This window comes from Chelonia mydas, unplaced genomic scaffold (assembly GCF_015237465.2).
Source record: "Chelonia mydas isolate rCheMyd1 unplaced genomic scaffold, rCheMyd1.pri.v2 scaffold_76_arrow_ctg1, whole genome shotgun sequence".
NCBI classification, from domain to species: domain Eukaryota; kingdom Metazoa; phylum Chordata; order Testudines; family Cheloniidae; genus Chelonia; species Chelonia mydas.
This window is the reverse complement of record NW_025111280.1, coordinates 40,885-63,228: the sequence shown is the minus strand read 5'-3', so window position 1 is coordinate 63,228 and position 22,344 is coordinate 40,885. Positions and strand designations below refer to the sequence as shown.

The 22,344-nt window shown below is 49.4% G+C and overlaps 1 protein-coding gene across 16 annotated transcripts in view; it reads left to right on the top strand.

Annotated features, from left to right (window-relative positions):
• Positions 1-22,344, top strand: part of LOC102941765 (scavenger receptor cysteine-rich type 1 protein M130-like) — a 72,362-nt gene that overhangs the window by 12,373 nt on the left and 37,645 nt on the right. For 5 of the 16 annotated variants that reach the window (XM_043537658.1, XM_037888857.2, XM_043537670.1 and 2 more), the window contains exons 1-2: positions 2,309-2,454; positions 10,285-10,599. The exons of 2 other annotated variants lie outside the window; for them this stretch is intronic. In XM_043537658.1, coding sequence (XP_043393593.1) covers positions 2,391-2,454; positions 10,285-10,599 — 379 coding nt within the window. In that variant the 5' untranslated portion in view covers positions 2,309-2,390. Of the gene's footprint in view, positions 1-2,308; positions 2,455-10,284; positions 10,600-17,388; positions 17,792-22,344 lie in introns of those variants that run through there. 9 more of the 16 variants (XM_043537669.1, XM_043537663.1, XM_043537662.1 and 6 more) reach the window with 5 other exon arrangements.

The window sequence follows — 22,344 nt, the reverse complement described above, 5'->3', positions numbered from 1 at the left end:
CCTCCTCGGAATTCTCGCTGATGTAGCGCTTTCTCTGCGGATGGTCGAAGGCCCTCGGGACTAAAACAAAGTCCAAAGTTTTCATGGGGGTGGTGAAGGAGTCCATGTTTCCTCTCAGCATTTCCACGATTTCTACAACGCGTGTTCTTACTAACAGATGGCCTCTTCTGCCCAGTGCTGGGACTTATGGGGTGGTGGTGCTGCACTCTGATTGGCAGAGGGCGGTGGGAGGAGTTCTTAGAGAGGTCACATGACCCTCTCCTGGGCAGTTCATTCTGCCCCAGAACCTGCCCTATTTTGATCAAATCTGTTCTCAGGGCAGTCCTCTGTGGACAAAACCCATCCCAATTGGTAGAGGGTGGCGGGGGGAGTTCTTAGAGGGGTCACAGAAACCACTTCCAGATGGGTCACCCTGCCCCAGAGCTCCCCCGATAGGTCAAATATCCTCTCAAGGGTGGTTCCCCCCAGCAGCTGAAACCCATCCTGATTGGTAGAGGGCGGTGGGAGAAGTTGTTAGAGGGGTCACACGACCCACTTCTGGATGGGTCAACCCTCCCTGGAACTGCCCCCGATTGGTCAAATCACCTCTTGGTGCAGTCCTACCAGGGCAAAACCCATCCTGATTGGTAGAGGGCAGTGGGAGGAGTTCTTAGAGGGGTCACATGAGACACCTGGCTTCTGTTCATGTGTCCAGCTTGACCCCTGAAGTAATACCCCATGGGCGGGACTTTCGGTGACAGGTGAGCGGGGCTTAAGGGGTTAAGGGGCTGGACTAATGTTTGATTGACAGTATGACCCTTGTACTACTTTGCTGCAATTTCCTGTTTTGTCATTACTGTTTGTTTAAATAGTTGGAGGGCAGAGTGAGGAGGAATGGCATGATTGGGGCAGGGAGTTTAGTAAAAACAAGGAGAGGGAAGGAAGGGGAAAAGGCACAGCCACACCTCCTCATCTGCCAAGCAAGTCACTCACTGTCAAGTGTTTTTCCGGAATCACAACAGAGCGGAGTCTCAGGGCGGGATTCGAAGGAGGATCAGGTGTTGCTTGTACAGATTTTCTGAGGGAGTTTTCTCCATACAGATAGGGCAGCATGGGAGAAAATGCAAAGGTAAAAAGTTAAAGACGTTTCCCTTAATCCAAGTATTTGTAACAGTTCTCTTGAGGAAGAGCAGGAGGTAGGTGTGGTGCCAGCCAGTCATTATTCTGTGCTATTCCCTTGCCTTGTGCCTGTTCCTTGAATTGTCTGTGTCCCATGAATCAAGTACACTTGTTTCCAAGGAGCCCTCCTGCTGCTGATAGCACTGATGGGCATGGTGTGTGCAGGACATCCTGCTACTGCAAGAGAGGGTCATGGCCTACTCAGGAAGCCCTAAGCTCTGCCTCTACCACTAAGAATCATGGTCTAGACAGGAAACCCCAAGACCGGGGTGAAAGTAACATAAAGCTCTTACCGGTACAGGGGCCTGACTCTGGGCCCCTGGAAAGGGCGGGGCCTTGGGCAGAAGGGGCGGGGCTGAGGGGTCAGCCTCCCCCAGCCAGCCCATCCGCGCTCCCTGGCCTGTGCTGCCTGGGGCTCTGTCGGTGATTTAAATTTTAAATTGCTGGCCCCGGGGCAGCTGACCCTTTTGTGCCCCCCTTTGGCAGCCTGGGTTGGGGGGCAATGATGTTAAAGCGCTGCCGTGGCAGCACTTTAACGTCATCTGCGTACAGGCCAATACCAGCAGCCACTTTTTACTGGTATGTTGTACCGGCCCACTTTCACCCCTGCCAAAAGGCCTATTAGTTGAAGAACTGTCAATATTTCAGATGCTGCTGAGTAATTCTTCTCCTATAAAGCTGATCTGAGCGACACAACCTGGTTCTAGTGAGTTGTCCTTGTCTGTAATTGGGCATGTCCTGTACTGGGAATTGGTCTTGTAATGATCACCTTTGGCACAAGAGATTTCTTTCCTAGTTTATAAAATAACCTGCCTCGAATGTCTCCCAGTTCATGTTTAATATGATATAGAATCTATCAGGGCGAGAAACAGCATGGCTACAGTTTGTGCAGAACTTTTCCTTCCGGCTCCGGAGATTGGGGGTTACCCGATGATCTGAGGCTGTGGTATACCTGACATCAGGAGGGGGCTCATCACTCATATATGGTGATGTTTGTTGCTTTCCAGTTTTATTGGATGTTTTAGCTGCATAAGTCACAGATAAAACCACTGATAATAACTAAAAAGGCAGATGGGTTTGCTATTGGTTCCTTCCCGCAGCTGATGCCAGTCTCTGAATCTATATATTTCCCTTCCACTGCTTTGTTGTCACTTGTCAGACACAGAGGAGCCCTGGCAGGTGCTTAGGTGCAGCCAGTGCAGTGTGAGGAGGGACAGCAAGTCAGGCTGGCAATGAAGGGACATCTCTCCACTCCGGTGCTGTGGCTTCTTCTCCTTTCATTTCAGGACACAGCAGGTAAGTCTCCTCTGTGCTTCACCAGGGGAGCTGGGTTAACTGGAACGAGGGTGGTAACTTTTAGAGTCAGCTTTTTACCATCGGTACCTGGCTTGGACCTTATGACTTTTCCTTTCAGAATTAGACCTTGCCACTGTTATCAAGGCGTTTGTAACCTTGAGATTGGACTATTCAAATGACCCTAATGTGGGGCTGCACCTTAAAACCATTCAGAGAACGAAGCTGATGAAAATGGCAGCGACTCACTTAGCAGGGCATCATGCTGGGAGCATGTTACAGCCGTGCTGCAGGATCTGCACGGGCTGCCCAGCTCTGGTGGAGGTTAAGGTGTTGGTTAGAATTTATAAAGTCCTTAATGGCCTGCGACTGGCCTCTCTGAGGGATCACCTCTCTCCCCGTGCCATACGGACACAGCTGTGGTTAGCAGGGACACCTGAGCTGGTTCCCCCTTTTTATAAAGGAGAGGGGTGGCTGGCAGGGTGTTCTCTGTGAGGCCTCCAGGACTCTGAAACTTGTTATTCTGTTTGGGCCAAAATAGCCCAAATTTGTTGACCTTCTGGGCACACTGCAAAAGACACTCGTTTGGGGGTTGGGGGTGGGAAGGACCCAGGCCGTGCGTCACATAATGAGAAAGGGGTGGGAAGGAGTTTCTGGAGGTATGTGGCTAGCTGAGTTCCTGTTGAAATGGTCAATTCATGCTGCTGGGATTTGAGTGTTATCCATGCCGTCCAGGTGCCAACAGTCTTGGTCCAGAATCCAACAGCTGCAAGGGCCAAGTCCTGGCTCCTCACTGCCCCATTCACTCACTGAAGCCAGTAGAAGTTTTGCAATTTTGAAGTGAGCAGGATTTATCCAAATAAACTCAGAGCTGATTCCTCCCAGAGAAGGGGGGTGTGCATGTGTTGGGGTGCAGTGTGCAATGCCCTGTTCCCATGGGGGTATCGGAAGCTCTGCCAGCAGGAAGATTTATCATGCAGGAGCCCTGCCTCCCTCCCCCAGGGTTTCTGCTGGAGCAGAGAAGCTTTGAATCCGAGCTGGAGTCGAGAGAAGCCCGATCAGCACAAGCTGCATGGCAGAGGTGCTGCATCAGGGCCTCTCACGGTCACATTGGTTTCATTCCCTCAAGGCCGCCCCTGCCCAGTTTCAGGGCTGCTCTCATTCCTCCAGCACAGAGGGGGCTGCAGGCTCCTTGCCATGCAGTGTCCCAGCTCCAGAAAGACTTAACAGCAATGGGGGAGGGGGGAGCAGATCATGAGGTACATCAGCATGTGCTGGTGAGTCTTAGGGAGTGAATCTGGCCCAAAGACTCCAAAACTGATCAGCAATAGGATTCAAATTGAATGTGGGACCCAGATATGATTCAAATAATACAGTGATTGGAACCTGTTGGGCTGGTGTTAGCAGCACGAGAATGATCCATGTGTCTGGCAGGGCAGTGAACTGCTCAGCGGTAGCTGGTTCATGGGAACCCGATGTGCTGCTGCGCCAGCCTGAGAAACTGACCCTGACCTTGACAATCAGCAAGGTCAGTCTCAATTATTGTCTTCGAGAAAAACCTGCCCTGATGTATATTTCACAGACAGCTCAGTAACTGTGCGGTGAGTAGGGGGCTGGTACCCAGAAAATCCTGACAAAACCAACCATCCAGCAGGTGACTTGGAGTTTATATTTCAGAGTCCCAAGAAGTTCCTATATAATGTGCTGGGATTAGAGCCCATGACACAGCTGTACATGACCGGGAAGCATGGAATTCTGTGGTGACTTCTGCTGATCAGACTGACATTGCAGGGGATGGACAATTATTACCACGTGCGGGATAAATTACTGCACGATTGTGGGATGGTGTCATATAGTGATGCCAAGCACATGTTCAGCTCAATGCATTTTTGTTGGATTGCTGAGGAAATGTGTATCATCCCTTTGATATTTTTTATTTTCTATGGGAAATTTGAGTTTTCTTCACATGAACAGAGACACAGTGATGTGTGTGGGGGGGTGGTATACAGTATAGGGGATATCACCATGTAGCTTTCCCTTTCCCTCAGTGCCCGAATCCTCCTCCCTGAGCAGAGGCCAGGTCAGTCTTTGCCAGAAGATCGTGTTTCACAGTTATTGACCTCTTTACATTGTGTGGGAAAACAAATTTGTAAAATGATGTGGGGTCCAGGCAAACAAATGAGAAAATATCAGGGGTGGGCCAAAGCGGCAGGTTTCACTCCCAGACCCAGATCTGAACTTCCCCAATGTTCAGAGCGCTGGGTGGGGTCATTATTCCAAGTTGGGCCACAGAGGTGTAGCCAGTATATGATAGGTGTAGTATGTAAATGTGATTGTTATCCAGAAAGGTGCTGATGGCTGCCTTCGGGGAATCTTTGATCCTCAGACAATGAATGAAAGCCAATGGCAGGGTGAGAACTCTCTTTTAGGCTCAACAGACGGAGCAATCAAGATCCTTTTTGTAGTAAAAACAGCTGCAGACAGTGGGGGCTACTGCCAAAGGCACTGGGCACATGGGCAGGGCAGAGCTAAGCCAGGGGTTTCCACTGTTGCCAAAGCAGGGGCTAGGATACTTGCGTCAGACTGTGTCTGGTGGGGGGAGAAGCCAGTAGAAGGAGCTGTGACCGGGATCTTGGAAGCAGAAAGGAAAGAAAGCCAGTTGGAGCTTGCTGGAGGGGCAGGCTGGGGGATTTCTGAGCAAGGAAACTGACAGCTGTTGTTAGTTTCTACTGGGTGCAGGGAAACAGAACTGTGTGTGGACTTAGCTAGAGCAGTGTTACAGCCTTGGGTCCTGCCATAAGTGAACATCACAGAGTTAACTCCATTGAAAAAAAGCCCCTTTTTTCTTAGTGCAGACCAGGCCCCATGGGTTGCCTGTGGGACTGCACTGAAGTGAGCCGTACCTGAATAAACACCCCTGTGGATTGCAGCAAAGTGAGCATTTTCTATTTCAGAGTAACAGCCGTGTTAGTCTGTATTCGCAAAAAGAAAAGGAGTACTTGTGGCACCTTAGAGACTAACCAATTTATTTGAGCATGAGCTTTCGTGAGCTACAGCTCACTTCATCGGATGCATACTGTGGAAACTGCAGAAGACATTTTATACACAGACACCATGAAACAATGCCTCCTCCCACCCCACTCTCCTGCTGGTAATAGCTTATCTAAAGTGATCATCAAGTTGGGCCATTTCCAGCACAAATCCAGGTTTTCTCACCCTCCGCCCTCCCGCAAACAAACTCATTCTCTTGCTGGTAATAGCCCATCCAAAGTGACCACTGTCTTCACAATGCATATGATAATCAATGTGGGCCATTTCCTGCAGAAATCCAGGTTCTCTCACCCCCTCACCCCCCTTCAAAAACCACACACACAAACTCACTCTCCTGCTGGTAATAGCCTATCCAAAGTGACCACTCTCCCTACAACCTGCATGAAAATCAAAGTGGGCCATTTCCAGCACAAATCCAGGTTTTCTCACTCCCCCACCCCCATACTCACACAAACTCACTCTCCTGCTGGTAATAGCTCATCCGAAGCGACCACTCCCCCTACAATGTGCATGATAATCAAGGTGGGCCATTTCCAGCACAAATCCAGGTTTTCTCAACCCCCCCCCCCCCATCACACACACACAAACTCACTCTCCTGCTGGCAATAGCTCATCCAAACTGACCACTCTCCCCACACTGTGCATGGCAATCAAGGTGGGCCACTTCCAGCATAAATCCAAGTTTAACCAGAACGTCTGGGGGGGGGGGGAGGAAAAAACAAGGGGAAATAGGCTACCTTGCATAATGACTTAGCCACTCCCAGTCTCTATTTAAGCCTAAATTAATTTGCAAATTGGATACTATTAATTTATACAACTTGATGATCACTTTAGATAAGCTATTACCAGCAGGAGAGTGGGGTGGGAGGAGGCATTGTTTCATGGTGTCTGTGTATAAAATGTCTTGTGCGATTTCCACAGCATGCATCCGACGAAGTGAGCTGTAGCTCACGAAAGCTCATGCTCAAATAAATTGGTTAGTCTCTAAGGTGCCACAAGTCCTCCTTTTCTATTTTCTATTTCCTTAGCATTAAAGGATCAGGATGGTCTGGCCACGTACTGGTGTGAACTGCACTGTTCTCTGAGTTCCACAGGGGCTCCATAAACACAGTGTCCCTGGCTCAGCCATCCACAGCTCAACCAGCCTGTTCCAGGGCTCACAGTGGAACTCTGCATGTAGCCGTAACTCATTGGCATTGTAATGATCCCCATATTTGCTCCCAGTCTCAGGGACAGTCCTAGCTCTTCACACCCTGTCCTGGGGGCCAGTTCTCCTAGCCAATATCCCAGGACTGTGTGGCAGGCAGTGGCCCATCCTCACATTCCCTGTTAACTGCCTCCCTCCCAGCAGCCAGCTTTGCCTCTCCACAACCCCCACAGATACAAACAACTCTAGAGACAACTGGGGGCAGGGGATAGAACTCAGAGCAACTGGGAGAAAAGCAGCTTGCAGGGAGTGGGGGCAGAGTCTGCTGCTCATCTGGGGAAGGAGCAGCCTGTACATGCAGGGCGGAGAGGCCAGGTAGAAAGGGGAGAAGAGACGGGGGAAGAGCCCAGGGGAGGAGGGCGGAAGAGACCGGTGGAAGAGAGAAATGTGTGGGGCAGGTGGGGAGAGGAAGCTCCGGTAGGGAGCACAAGGCTGTAATGCCAAGCGCCGCAGAACAAAAGTTGCGAGGTTAAAAAAACCATCCAGTCTCATTTTTCCATCCATCTTTGGACTGTAGAACCCCCCTCTGCTCCTCTGCCAGCGTGGGGGTGACAATCGCAGGCTGAAGAGTCACCTTTAGTGCGCCCAAACTGCACGACTCCCCCAGCTGCTCAGCTGGAGACTGCGCTTACCCTCCCCTAACCCCTGAGACGGGAACTGCCGTCCATTGTCCAGCACTGCCTTCGCTCTCCCCTCCTGCTTCAGTTCCTCTGACAGACGAAGGGCTGGCTGGGAAATAGCTTGACAGCCACTGAGCTAATTCATGCAGCATGGTTCACACTCGCACACAGAACTTCTGTTACTTCTCAGGGGCGAGTTACAGACAGAGATACTGGAGACCTTCACTCTGATCTGACATTAACCCTTCATATAAATTATGTCACCATAACACGACAGGTTTGGTTTAGCCTTTTGCAAACAGCAACACTTCCCTGACTTCCTCCACCCCACACTGCCCCTGCAACTTCTCCACCTGAGACCGGGAAGCACTGCCCCCATTCTAGAGACCCCTCCCCTCTCCTGCTCTTGTCTCCTTCGCTCCTGCCCCCTCCCACTCCTGATCCCATCCCCTGCCTACTCCAGACTCCGTTCCCCTCCCCAATACTCCCTCCTGTCCCCCTTCCGCACAACCCCTCCCTTATCTCCTGTCCACTGGCACCAGACCCCCCCCCCACTCCATCCCCAGTCCTCCATCCTCCCCAATACTCCTGCATGTGCCCCTGCTCCAGTCTCCCTCCGCTCCCTCCCATCCTCTGCTCCACCCCCCTCCCCTCCTCACCCTCTTGCTGCCCTGCTTCAAACCCCCTCCCTCCTTTCCCACCCCCCTCCTCTTTCCCCCGTGTAAGACCCCCTCTTCTCCCCAATGCCTCCTTCTGCCCCCTCTCCTCTCTCCCCCTTCCCCTCTCTCCCTCCTGCCCCTGATTCCTCATCCCCTTCTCACTTCTCACTCCTGTCCCCCACTCCAGACCCCTTCCTCTCTCCATGCAGACCCCCTTCTCTAAACCCCCTTCTCCTCCCCTCCCTCCTGCCCCCTGCTCAATAACCCCCTCCAGCCCCATGCTCCCTGCTCCCCACTCCAGACCACCCTGTGCTCCATCCTGCCCCAATTTCAGATCCCTGTCCCCTCCCCTCCCTTCTGACTCTCTTTCCTGCCTCCCTGCTAACTCCCAATGCAGACACCCATCCCCTCCCCACTTCTCCTTCCTGCCCCTGCTTTCTAACCTCCTTCCTGCCCCCCACTTCAGTCCCACCTCCTCGCTCCTGCCCCTTCCTACCACCCTTTCCAGAACCTCTTCCTCTCTGTCCCTTCTGCCCCCTGCTGCAGACACTCTCCCTTCCCCACCCTCTTTCCTCCCCTTGCTCCAGAACCCCCTTCCCGCTCCCTCTGGCTGACTCATTGTATTTACCCCATTCCCTTGCCAACCTTGAATCTGCCTCCTGTACCCCCAGTGCCCTGCTCCCCTCACTCTCCCCAGCCTCCTTTCTCAGGGTCTTTGCTGCCCATCATGGTCCCTGGGTCCTCTCCAGCTCCCTCAGCCACACAGAGACAGCCGTGTTCCCAGTGGGCTTTAGTGGGAAGTGGCAGCCAGCTTTACTCAGGGCGGCCTCACTCCCACATGCCGACAGACTGTAGGGAGATGGCGGCTGTGATGGTGCCCCCCATAAGGCTTTATGGAAATATACTTATGAATGTATATATGACATAATTAGAATGCGTTTTATGCTACATATGCCATGTAACATATCTCTGTAAAGGTTATGAGCTACTGAATCTATTCATCCTATTTTTATGCATGTATCACTTTTGTATTCAAAGTTATGAATATTGGCTGCATACTTGTTTGATTCTGAGTAGGTTTTAGTGAAGCAGTTGGTCTATTCTCAGTAAGTGCCCAATCAAGAAGCCCTTAAGCCAACAATGAACTTGGAGACATTAATCCACATTTGGGCTTTCCCAGGAATGTGGATTGGCTGGTAAGGAACTCAGTCGTGCAGAGACATGTGACTTGCCCAGGTGATTCCGAAACTCCATTTTGTCTTCAGCTGGTTAAAGAGAGAGCCTCTCCACCCCCAAAGGTACCTGAAAGAAACTGGAACAAAGGACAGTAACTACAGGGGGTGTAAGTGATTGCAGGACCCAGACTAGAAGGAGACTAGTCTGTAAAAGAGAGCGTCCTGGAACTGATGAGGTTTTTATCTGTATTCAGTTTTATTCTGGTATTAGGCTTAGATTTGCATGTTTTATTTTATTTTGCTTGGTAATTCACTTTATTCTGTCTGTTACTACTTAGAACCACTTAAATCCTACTTTCTGTATTTAATAAAATCACATTTTACTTATTAATTAACCCAGAGTATGTATTAATACTGGGTGGGAGGGGCAAACAGCTGTACATATCTCTCTTTCAGTGTTATAGAGGGTGAACAGTTTATGAGTTTACCCTGTATGAGCTTTATACAGGGTAAAATGGATTTATTTAGGGTTTGGACGCCATTGGGAGTTGGGCATCTGAGTGTCAAGGACAGGCAAACTTCTGTAAGCTGCTCTTAGTTAAGCTTGCAGTTTGGGGCATGTGGTTCAGACCCTGGGTCTGTGTTGGAGCAGACTGGTGTGTCTGGCTCAGTAAGACAGGGTGCTGAGTCCCAAACTGGCAGGGAAAGCATGGGCAGAAGTAGTCTGGTCACATCAGGTGGCAGCTCCCAGGGGGGTTCTGTGATCCAACCCGTCACAGCAGCATCTTGCTGGCTTCAGCCCCAGTGACAGTGACAGAAGACGCACCATTTGGAATAAGGGAAACTCAGTGAGTTGGCACCTTTCAACGTGTTCTCATGAGACAGGTAAAAACACCCCAAATCGCCAGAGTGGGGATAAAATGGGGAGAGCTGCAGCACTGACAGCTCGGAGTGTGAGGCCCTGAGATGGGATCAGGTGGAGCCATGAGGCAGCTCTGGGCATGTCCCATTCTCCTGGCTCTGGGCGCGGATCCCCTGCTGCCGGGTGCGGACTCTGCTGTGATAATGCCGGGGAGGGGGCTCCCTGCTCGCTCTGACCTGCTCTGTGTCTCTCTTTGAAGGTGCTGAGGAGCTGAGGCTGGCGAATGGAGGCAGCCCCTGTGCCGGGAGAGTGGAGGTTAAACACCAGGATCAGTGGGGGACGGTGTGTGATGACGGCTGGGACATGGCAGATGCTGGGGTTGTTTGTAAGCAGTTGGGATGTGGAGCTGCTGTCAGTGCCGATGACCAGGCTCATTTTGGAGCAGGATCTGGAAAAATTTGGCTGGATGAAGTTGCCTGTGATGGTACCGAGTCTGCTCTCTGGCACTGTGGGAACGAGGGATTTGGTGAAAGTGACTGCAGTCATGCAGAGGATGCTGGAGTGACCTGTTCAGGTAAGAATCAGCCAGCTCAGTCCTGAAAGGCAAATCCCCTGAGACAAAAGGGCTTGAACTCAGAGAGCGTCGTGTGCCTCTCACCCTAATGAGAAATGAACAAAAGCCGGAGCAAGCCCTGTCATTATTGTTATTACTGAACTGTAATTATTACTGTTCATGTCTCTGGCCACTGAGGATCCCCCTGTGTGACTGTGAAGCATTTTTGTTATGTCATTTCCCGTTGTTTCAATGCCACGTCTTTCCTTTCCCTTTGAATGGCTCCCATTTTGCAGTTTGTTTTCTGAATATGAGTCAGTGACAGGGAGGGACCCGTGGCCAGTGGGTCAGGGCTCATTTGGGAGAGATCTGTGACCCAGCCAGGAGCTTCCTGCTCTGCAGGGCTGAAGGTTTCTTTAGGATGCAGTTGTTCATGAGGGCACTAGCAGTGCTGGGACTGTCTGCCCCACAGGAGCCTGTGGCTGTTGTTGGCAGCTGCCATTTTGGAGGGAAAATATTTGGGAAACTTAGTCATCGTCAGGGAAAAATTTAAAGAAAATCATTGAATTAGCAAACTTGCCTGTTTTCCAATAATGTGTCTGTTTATCTATAACCATTAACGTCTGTTTAAAACTTTTATATGATTTTCCATTGGGATTTCCAAAGAGGCCAACAAGAGTTTGGTGCCCAACTGGTATTTACTTTGAATAAGACGATTGATCCTAAGTGCCTACAGGCCATATTTTTAAAGATATTTCGGTGTCTAAACCTGCAGATAGGTGCCCAGTGGGATTTTCAAATGTGCCTGGTGCCAAACTCCCAGGAGTTTTGGAAAATCCCACTAGGCACCTTTGTGCATTTCCAGGCAGCTGAATGCCCTTTGAAATCTGATCCTGAGTCATTTTTGAAAATGGCACATAAACCCCTAAGTCACTAAGACACTTTTGAAAATGTTACCCTTAGACTCAAATCCAGACCCAGACGCCCAGCCAAAGGAGCTGGGGAGATGCACAGAGGGTGGGGCATTTATGAAGATTCTGACCCCCCCTCATAAGTGACCAGGGAATGGGAGGATCCTCCTGGCTTGACCGGAATTAGAGTTAGCTCAGAGCACCCCCCCGACCCCAGCCTGTTTTGTTACTTTTCATGTTTTGGACCAACCAGTAACAGAAAATTACAAAATCTCTGATACGCTGTAGATCTGGCCTAGAGAGTATCATATTATGGAGACATTTGTTGTGACTCAATAGTTAACATTACAACTACGGGCCCCTTAGAAGTTTTATTTTAAACTCTTCTCTTAACATTTGGTCGGAGTAATACCTTCCTCTGAATATAGCACACGGAAAAGTAGAATATTTTCCGATCGTTCCAAAGTTTTAGCAGCTCCCCCTGGCGATGGTGGCTAAAGGGTTGTGTTTAATCTTGGCCCTTTCTTGGATTTTGAGTGTTTCAATGACAAACCTTGAAATTCTCTTAACATGAGGGGAGGGTGTTTTATGCACTTTCCTAGTCTTTAAAAATAAAAAAAAAAAGATCGGAGAAAAGAACTTAGTAAAAAGGCACTTCATTGCCAGGACTTTGAAACTCTGCAGACGTAAAATACAGTGGGCTCTTGCAGATGTAACCCCCCTAACCTGGTCCTAACAATGGCTCAATGCCTGGTGCTGCCCACCCAGAAAGTGCCCAGCAGGATGTCCCTCTCCTCTGAACCTCAGCAGGAGGAGGGAGCTGCATATGAACCAAGGGGTATCGGAGCAGAAGTCCCGTCTATGCACCTTTCTGTAAAACTGTGCCTGCATCTCCGCTGGAGCTGCACCTTTGCAGTGGGAATAAAGTGAGGGTTGTTCCCCACCTCTGCGATGAAGGCTGGAGAGGAGGAGGAGTCTTTCCATGGCCCGTATAGTTATGTCCATTCCTGTCACTAAGCCTCATCTTCCCTGGATAGAGGTGCAGGGCCAGGTCATAGGACCAAACCAGGGTTCCTTACTCAGGCAATCAGCCAGTGACTGTAATGTGAGTTTGCTTTGTCCAGACTGAGTAGAAACAGAATAAAGGACTCAGGATTGGGACCATTCAGAATTATTCCAGAAATAACCAGCCAGCTGTCTACAAACTAGCCCTGTGCACTAGATATCACTGAGAACAAACACCTACGGGAGCTGTGACGGTTCTGCACCAAGCGATTTTTGAAAGATGCTGTCCTTCCTGGCAGAATACTAGAAAACTTTCCAAAAAGGGTCAAGTAGCAGAGGGGTAGCCGTGTTAGTTTGTATCCACGAAAGCAATGAGGAGGCCGGTGGCTCCTTAAATCTGTTAGTCTTTAAGGTGTCACCGGATTCCTCGTTGTTTTTCCAAAAAGTGACAGTGATCCTCGTATATACAGTGTTGTTATAGCTGGGTTATTCCCAGGATATTAGAGAGACAAGGTGGCTGAGGTAATATCTTTTATTGGACCCATTTCTGTTGGAGAGAGACAAACGTTTGATCTGACAGAGAAGAGCTGTGTGTAAGCTGAGAAGCTTGTCTCTTTCACCAACAGGAGCTGGTCCAATAAAAGCTATTACCTCAGCCACCTTGTCTCTCTCAACCCCTTCTCATCCAGCTTTCACTTTTCATTTCTGGTTGGATTAATACCAAACTTTGACAAAACGTTCTCCTCTGCCAAGGTCCCTGCCATAATCAGTGCACAGGCTGGATGATGCCCTGGGAATGAATCAAGGCGGAGTAGTGAAGGAAGCTGTTGTCTGGAGGCCCACAGCCTCACTGGTTGCTGCAGTGGGAAGGTGCATAGCCAATAAGGCAGGGGATTGCAGGAAGACGGAGACTTTCCATGAAGATTTGCTCCTGGCTGCTGTGGGCTAGAGTGACACCAGGCACCAGAACTGAGATGAGGGAATGTACCAGGACGTGCCCTTGTGCCTGTTTTCTTACCCTGCAGAAACGGCACAGACTCCACTAGTTGTGCATTGACCGTGCCATTGATTTTGAGTTAGCTCGACCAATAACGCTGTAGTCCACACGCAACGGTCTGTTTACAATATCCTCTGTGTTTGGCCCCCTCGTCGGGACCTGAGGAGAAGAGAGATCTCCCTTCCCTGAGGCCTTTCAGTGACTGGGCTCAGCTCGCCCTGTTCTCCCTCTCTCTCTTCTCTCTGGGGCATCCTTCCTGTGCCACTTTATTAGATCTGGGCTCATGGGCTACTTGGCTCTTTATCCCACCCAGCCCACCAGCCGTCTTATCTAATTACTTTCTTTGGGGGACTAATTGGCGTCTAAGTGGTCAGAGTGCAGGCTCATCTATTCACTCCCGGCCCCCTGTCCCAGGGAGACTGTCTTCCGCTATTGGGCCCAGGCTGTGCAGAGAGGAAGCCTCCTGAATTGAATGCAGAAGGGGCAAGAACCAGACTGGGGTTAGAGGGGGAGAGTAGATTGGCACAAGGAGCCTGTGGGGTGGCGGGGGCTGGGGGGATTCCAAGACTGGATACTGGTGTGGGGAGAGAAACTGGGACAGGCAGGGAAAGGGAGAGATGGGGACTGGCTGGGCAAGGAGACTAGGACAGGGAGGAGGGAAGGGGGAAGAGACTATTACTGGCTAGGCAGGGTAAATAGAACAGGGAGTCGGGGATAGAAACTGTGACTTGTTGAGCAAGGAGATTGGGAGCTGGGGGAGACTGGGACTGACTGGGTGAGGAGTCTGGGACTGGGAACCAGTGGGGAGGAACTGGGGGTGGGTGAGGAGAGACAGACCAGATGAGGAGCCAGGGTGTCAGGGGAGTCTAAGACTAACTGGGCAACAAGACTGGAATAAGCAGCCAGGGTGGGGTGGGGGACACTGAGAGCAGATCTACATGAACATTTAGTTTGTGGCAAGCTGGGGGGGTAAATCTGTTGCATAATAAGTGTCCATGTGGTCCATGCTCGCGCACTAACAGTTCCCTAGTGTGCTTTGATCTACTCCCATTTTAAAGCTCAAAGGTCAGAGGTTGTGTTCCAATCCTCCTGATGACTCACATGGGTGTCAACATGATTCCGCATCTTGGAAGTCTGTTTTTTTCAGTTTAGTTTTTTTTTAAATCCAGGGACTTATGCACAAAACATTACTTGTAAGGAACATTAAGTTTGCAAAGTTGAACCATAAAAAATAAGGAAATGGCACAATTAAAGTTGTCTTTGCCACTTTATTTTGGCCCATCTGTACATATGCATTAAGATACAGTCTTTCATTCCATGATAACTTGCTATTTGCTCCACAGGACCCCTGCCTCATTCAGTGCACAGAATAGACACTGCTCTGAATCAAGGCTGTGGAGTGAAGGTTGCTGTTGTCTATAGGACCCCTGCCTCATTTGTTGCAGAAACTGTGTGCTGTGTGTGAGGCAGAGGATTGCAGAAAGAGAAAGGATCTCTTGTTAAGGCAGGTGAATGCTGCCCTGGGGAACTGGATTCTATCCCTGCCTTTGCCACAGAGTTCCTATGTGATACTTGGCAAGTCGCTGAAACCAAATATTTCACAGGTGGTCATTAATTGTGTGTTCCTCATTTTATGGGTGGCCCACTTGTAACCAGGGGAGTCTGGTTTGCAGAAGCGCTGAGCACTCACTGCTGTAAACTGAAGTCAGTGGGAGCCGTGCTGCACAAGCCTAAGTACTCTGAAAAACCAGGACCTAGGGGTCTCAACCCAAAATCAGTGGATGCTTTTGATAATTTTATCCATAGTGTCTCTGGGCTTCAGCTCCCTATATGTGAAATGGAGAAAACAACATTTCCCTGCCTCCCAGTGGTGTTGTTAAGAGACATTCTTTAATCTTTGTGAAGCACTCAGGTGGTATAGAAATGAGCGCCATAGAAAAGCCCATGAGGAAATTAACAATTCTGTTGTGGGATTTCAGTTTAGATGGTGTGCAGTACATAAGGGCTGGGGACACTCATTGAAGCCATTCAGTGAGCACCATTTTTTCTGTGCACTGAACGAGGTGGGGGTCCTGTGGAAAAAATAGCATATAATCATGTAATTAAAGACAGTATCACAACGCAGAGTCACAAAATGGACTAAATATGGTAAATACAAGTCTGGCATTCTGAATGTTTGAATGCTTCTCTTTGCAAACTTTAACATTCGTTTTGATTCATAGCTGTATAGATTTTAGGACCAGAAAGGAGCTTTAGTGTGACCTCCTGGGTAACAAAGGCTATGGAATTTAATCCAGTCACTCCTGTACTTAATCTAATAACTTGTGTTTGGCTAAAGCACATCTTCCAGAAAAGCATCCGGTTTTCTTCTGAATACTTCAGGAGGTGGAGAATCTTCTGCTTCCCTTGGTAGTTTGTTCCAATGTTTCATCACTATCACTGTGAAAAATGTATGCCTTACCTCTAATAGGAATTTATCTGACTTCAACTTCCATCCATTGGTTCTTCTTATGCCTTTCTCCACTTGATTAAGAAGGCCTTTAGTATGCAGCGTTTTGTCCATGCAAAGGTGTTTATACACTGCAATCAAGTCACTTCTAGGTCATCTTTTTGATAAGCTAAACAGATGGAGCTCCATAAATCTCTCACTGCAAGGCTCATTTTCAAGCCCCGGAATCATTATTGTGGCTCTCCTCTGCTCCCTTTCCAAATTTTTAACATCTTTCTTAAAATGTGGACACTAAAACGGGATGCAGTATTGGTCTCCCCAGTGCTGTGTACAGAGGTAAAATGACCTCCCTAATAGAGCTGGTCGGAAATTATCCGATGAACCAGTATTTCAAAGGAAAATGCCAGTATGTTGAACTCAAAATTTCTCATGAAAGTGAACTGGGTTCAGTGAACTTTCTTGAAACAACAGGTAGGGAGGGTCTGGTGGAAACCTTCATGGTTCCCTGCCAGCTTCCCTGATGGGCTCCTGTTAGATCTGCCATGTATATTGTCCTGGGGCTGGGTACCCCAGTCTTCGATGGTATGCAGGTCTGGTGCAGCCTCATCAAGCCAGTAGAAGTTTTGCAAGTGCTAGGTGAGCAGGATTTGACCCAAATATGCCCAGAGCTGATTCCTCCCTCTGAGGGGATGTGGGTTAGGGTGCAGTGTGCAATGCCCTGTGCCCATGAGGGTACTGGAAGCTCTGCCAGCAGGAAGATTTATCTTGCAGGAGCCCTGCCTCCCTCCCCCAGGGTTTCTGCTGGAGCAGAGACACTTTGAATCCTAGCTGGAGTCTAGAGAAGCCCGACTAGCACAAGCTGCATGCAGAGGTGCTGTATCAGGGCCTCTCACGGCCACATTGGTTTCATTCCCTCAAGGCCGCCCCTGCCCAGTTCCACGGCTGCTCTCATTCCTCCAGCACAGAGGGGGCTGGAGGCTCTTTCCCATGCTGTGTCCCAGCTCCAGGCAGACGTAACACCAGTGTGAGGGGAAAGAGGGCATGGGGGGCTGATCATGGGTTACAGCAGCAAGTGCTGGTGCAACGCATGGAGTGAATCTGGCCCAAAGTCTCCAAAACAGATTAAAAATCATGTTTAAAATTGAATGTGGGACCCAAATACGATTTAAATAATACAAAAAAGGAGTACTTGTGGCACCTTAGAGACTAACCAGTTTATTTGAGCATGAGCTTTCGTGAGCTACAGCTCACTTCATCGGATGCATAGCATATCGTGGAAACTGCAGAAGACGTTTCCACGATATGCTATGCATCCGATGAAGTGAGCTGTAGCTCACGAAAGCTCATGCTCAAATAAACTGGTTAGTCTCTAAGGTGCCACAAGTACTCCTTTTCTTTTTACGAATACAGACTAACACGGCTGTTACTCTGAAACCTTAAATAATACAGTGACTGGAACCTGCTGGGCTGGTGTTAGCAGCACGAGAATGATCCATGTGTCTGGCAGGGCAGTGAACTGCTCAGCAGTAGCTGGTTCATGGGAACCCGATGTGCTGCTACGCCAGCCTGAGAAACTGACCCTGACCTTGATAATCAGCAAGGTCAGTCTAAATTATTGTCTTCGAGAAAAACTTGCCCTGATGGAATACACTGAGGTGGTTTGTAAGCAGCTGGGATGTGGATCTGCTGTCAGTGCCCCTGGTAATGCTCATTTTGGAGAAGGATCTGGACCAGCTTGGCTCATTCTGGTTGATTGTGGTGGGGACCAGTCAGCTCTCTGGGACTGCAGTCATGCAGGATGGGCTGCATTCCAGTGCCCTCATTCTCGTGATACTGGAGTGATCTGCTCAGGTAAGAACTTGGCCAACCTGCCCCCGTCGGAAACTCCCCATGAGGGAGAGGGGACTGAACCCATGTGAGACATTCATGGTGACTCAGAGCTGTATTGTGCCCTGCACTGGGCAGATGGGATGAGCAGGCTGTGCCATCCTCTGGGCCCCTAGCCGGGGGCAGCTGGGGCAGTTGTTGTGGGGTGGCCCCATTAGCAGGTGTGTGCTGATACATGCCTGGATGCAGCAGCCCAGTGTCTCCCCGGGGCAGCAGCAGCTGATGTGACCCTGCCTGTGGCTGCTGGAGCCGGGGCTGGGGGGGGCGGCGAGTGCTGTGTAGCTTTCCCCAGAGTTCCCTGAAGCAGCGGGGGAGGAGCCCTGAGCCTGCCTGTGGCAAGGGGGAGGGGCCAAAACAGCAGGGGTAGGTGCAGGGGGCAAAAACTGGCTACACTGCGCCACACAGCTCCCTCCTTCCCCGAATCCCCCCGCAGGGTCAGGCAGGGAACTCCCACATGGTGCATAGCTCTTTGCTGCACAGCCTGCCTGGCAGCCTTCCCACGCAGGGGGGGCTAGATTCACCCCCCAGCACAGTGTCATGGAGACTGCACCTGGATCCCTCTGCACTCTGCATTTGGGAAATAAACGTGCATACGTAATCTGGCTTCATCAAAACTAGTGCAAGAAATATGCCTGTGTTTGCACAGAGCGACTAATGCACTGAGAGAAACAGCCCCTGACGCAGGTAAGACTTAGTGTAGGACCATGGATCGCTACAGCTGGCTGAACAGCGATAACGCCTCTTTGTTCTGATTAGCTCAGTTTGCACCTCTCGGCTAGTCCCTGATCAACACCATTAGTGAGTTCACACCTGAGTGCTGGGGTCAGTGGTTTACGTCTCCCCCTCCCACCTTACTATCACTTACTACTCACTCACTCACTTACTATCCTCATTGACAGGATCTCCAGAAATGGTGGGGAATGTTCACCCCTGCCTGTGCCCTCTCGACCCCGGCTGTGTCACCACACTCACCATAAGCCCCTTCCCTTTCCCTCAGAAATATGCCTGGTACAGTGGGAACCTCCTCAACAGGCCCTTAAGTGGAGTAACCCCCAGCACATGGAAGTACACTGGCTCCCCTCTCAGTCCTGTGCCAGGTTCAGCACTGCTGCAAGGATCTACTGGGGCCAAGGTTCCCTCTCTGGGCTTGATTCTGAGAGTCCCATGTAAGGGGAGCCCTGTGGTCGCAATGTCTTGGCTGATTCTGTTGTAACTGACTGAGCTGCACTGTCCATATTTTCCAAACTTTTTGTCCCTGAAATACACAAGTGCAGAGAGGAGCTCGTTTGCATAATGGGAGGAGCCAAAAGCAGTAACCTTGCAGTCACACCCCCATTCCCTGCTGGGCCTGTTCTTGTCTCTGCTGCAGCAACTCTGGGATTGTAAACCCTGAATTTCTGGGCCTGTTGCTGCTGCTCGGGAGATTTGGAGAGTATCCAGAGGGTACAAAGGAACTTGACTGGCTATTTGGGAATTGGGCACAAGCAATTTCCAAGGCAAATGCTGAATAAACACAAAGTGGAAACCTATCTTTCTGAGAAATTTTCACTCCATCCATCCCCCTCCAGTGCACCTCCTTTCAGGGATGTAACTCATCATGATCCCAAAACAAATGATGAGCCACATAAATTGTGTCCCCTCATGTTAAGTATTGAAAATTATTTACCTCAGAAATAAAGAATTGTTGCCCTGAGGTTACAAAGACATTTACAGGTTTCAGAGTAGCAGCCGTGTTAGTCTGTATTCGCAAAAAGAAAAGGAGTACTTGTGGCATCTTAGAGACTAACAAATTTATTTGAGCATAAGCTTTCATTTTTTGTTAGTCTCTAAGGTGCCCCAAGTACTCCTTTTCTTTTTGAAAGACATTTATGACATTTCCTCAGCACTTCGTTTCATGTGTGAATGATCAGTTTGTGTCCTTCGTTTTGGGTCTTTTTCACACATTGGCACTTTGATGGGTTTGGTCACAGAGACCCCCTATGGCTGTCACCTGATGTGCTGAATTTACCTCTGAGCCCGTTTTCCCTGCCAACTTGGGACTCCAGAACCCTGCCTTGTTAAGCCAGACACGCTAGCCTGCTGCAACACAGACCCAGGTCTTGTCCATGCCCCCAAAGCTCCAGACCTTAACCAACAACTGCCCAGCAGGTCACCTATCTCCAGCACCCAGACACCCAGCTCCCAGTGGGATCCAAACCCCAAATAAATCCATTTTACTCTGTATAAACCTTATTCAGGGTAAACCCATAAATTGTCTACCCTCTATCACACTGATATAGAGATATGCGCAGCTGTTTGTTCCCCTTGGTATTAATAACTTACTCTGGGTTTATCAATAAACAAAAGTGATTTTATTTAGTATAAACAGTAGGATTTAAGTGGTTTCAAGTAATAACAGACAGAACAAAGTAAGTTACCAAGTGAAATAAAACAAATCGTGCAAGTCTAAGCCTAATACATTAGGAAACTGATGAGAGGTAAATCTCACCCCCAGAGATGTTCCAATAGGTTTCTTTCACAGACTAGACTCCTTCCTAGTCTGGGCCCAATCCTTTTCCCCAGTACAATCCTTATTAGTTCTAGCAGGCATCTTCGGTGAAAAGCAGGGGCTTTCTCATGACTGGGACCACCCTTGTCCTGCTCCACCCCCTTTTATAGCTTTGGCACAAGGTGGGAATCCTTTGTCTCTCTGGGTCCCCACCCCTCCTTCTAAATAGAAAAGCACCAGGTTTAAGACGGATTCCAGTATCAGGTGACATGGTCACATCTGACTGTAAGACCTCATTTTTCATTACCCATGGGCTGGCCTACACGTACACAGGCAAGCTTGCAGGTAAACAGAGCCATTTACACTCAATTGTTCAAGTCAATGGGAGTCATCAAGATTTTACACCACCATTAATGGCCCACACTTTACATAATTACAGTTGGACCTCATAGTTATACTTCATATTTCTAGTTTCAGATACAAGAATGAAACATTCATAGAAATAGGATGAATATATTCAGTAGATTATAAGCTTTGTAATGATACCTTACAAGAGACCTTTTCCATCAAACATATTCCAGTTACATCCTATTCACATTCATAAAGCGTGTAGAGTGCAACGTCACAGGCACCACATCTGGGCCTTGACAGGTGTTCCAGATCTTCAGAATCTGTGCTATGCCCCAGCTTTTAAACAATCCTGGGGAAGAGCCCCTTCAGTTTGCCAGACACCGCAAGGGTCCCACTCTTCCTTAAAGGTAGGTCATGTAGCCTCAACGCCTCCGAGACAGAGCCTCTGGGCTCCAACACTCCTGTTTCACCCCATATGCTCTGCCCAGTGGGTTCAACTGAGATAGACCCCGGCTTAGAGACATTTATACTCATCAGGGACCAATGCACCTCAACAAGTATCTGCAGTGACACCTGGCAGCCTTTTCAAACCACAGCAGGATTTATTGGTCAACTGGGAACACACCTTCGGGAAGTTCTTCAGTTAGCACAGAGAAGAAGCAAAATTACGATATAATCCATACTGGCCAAGTCAGGGCTCCCATGAGCCATGCTGCTGTGGACCCATCTTGGTTTCCACTTTTTCTCTGTCTCTTTGTCTCTCAGTGCCAGCTGAGCTCTCGTGTCTCTCCAAACGCCAGCTCTTGTTCTAGACTCCTGTCACTGCTCTGTCCATTGTCCTCCTCCTGCTGACCCCTGCAGAGTTCACATGTTCTGCCTGCTGAAGTTTCCCAGGGTTAGTTGTCAGTTGTTCAGTCCCTGAGGTTCCCATTGTCTTTCAGGATCCTCCATTAATATAGGTGGGCTCCAGCCAGTCCTGTAATGACTCATTCATCCCACCCTAGACAGTTAAGTGACACATGTCTTCAGCTCTCCCGCGGAAGAGCTTTGTAATCTTATTTCACTGATTGGGTAGCAATCCTTAGCCAGGTAAGTCACTGCCCTGCCTACCATTCATAAAACTATTACACAGAATCCCCACTTCATCACCGCAGTTGAGAGTTCTGCTGCCCAGACACAGCTGCTGTAAAGTTGCCCAGTGTCTGTCTTAGGGCAAAGCTCACATGTAAGAGCCTGCACAATGACCCTGCCCCATCTGGACAAGCACTGGTTGGATGTTGAAAGGCCCCACTGTATCAGTCAGTTATCGTCTCAGCTGCTTTGCCATTTTCCCTCTCTCTCATTTCTCCTGTCTGCCCCACGGCTTTCACATTCTGCACCCACATAAAACCTGCCTGGCCAATTATCCATATCACACCAAGGCAAATACAACACAGTTCCCATAGTTAGGATCCTACCAAATTCACGGCCATGAAATCTGGTCTCCCCCCGTGAAATCTGGTCTTGTGTGTGCTTTTACCCTGTACTATACAGATTTCACAGGGGAGACCAGCATTTCTCAAATTGGGGGTCCTGACCCAAAAGGGAGTTGCGGGGGGAGGGGGGGGTCGCAAGGTTTTTAGGGGGATTGCAGTATTGCCACCCTTACTTGTGCACTGCCTTCAGAGCTGGGATCCTG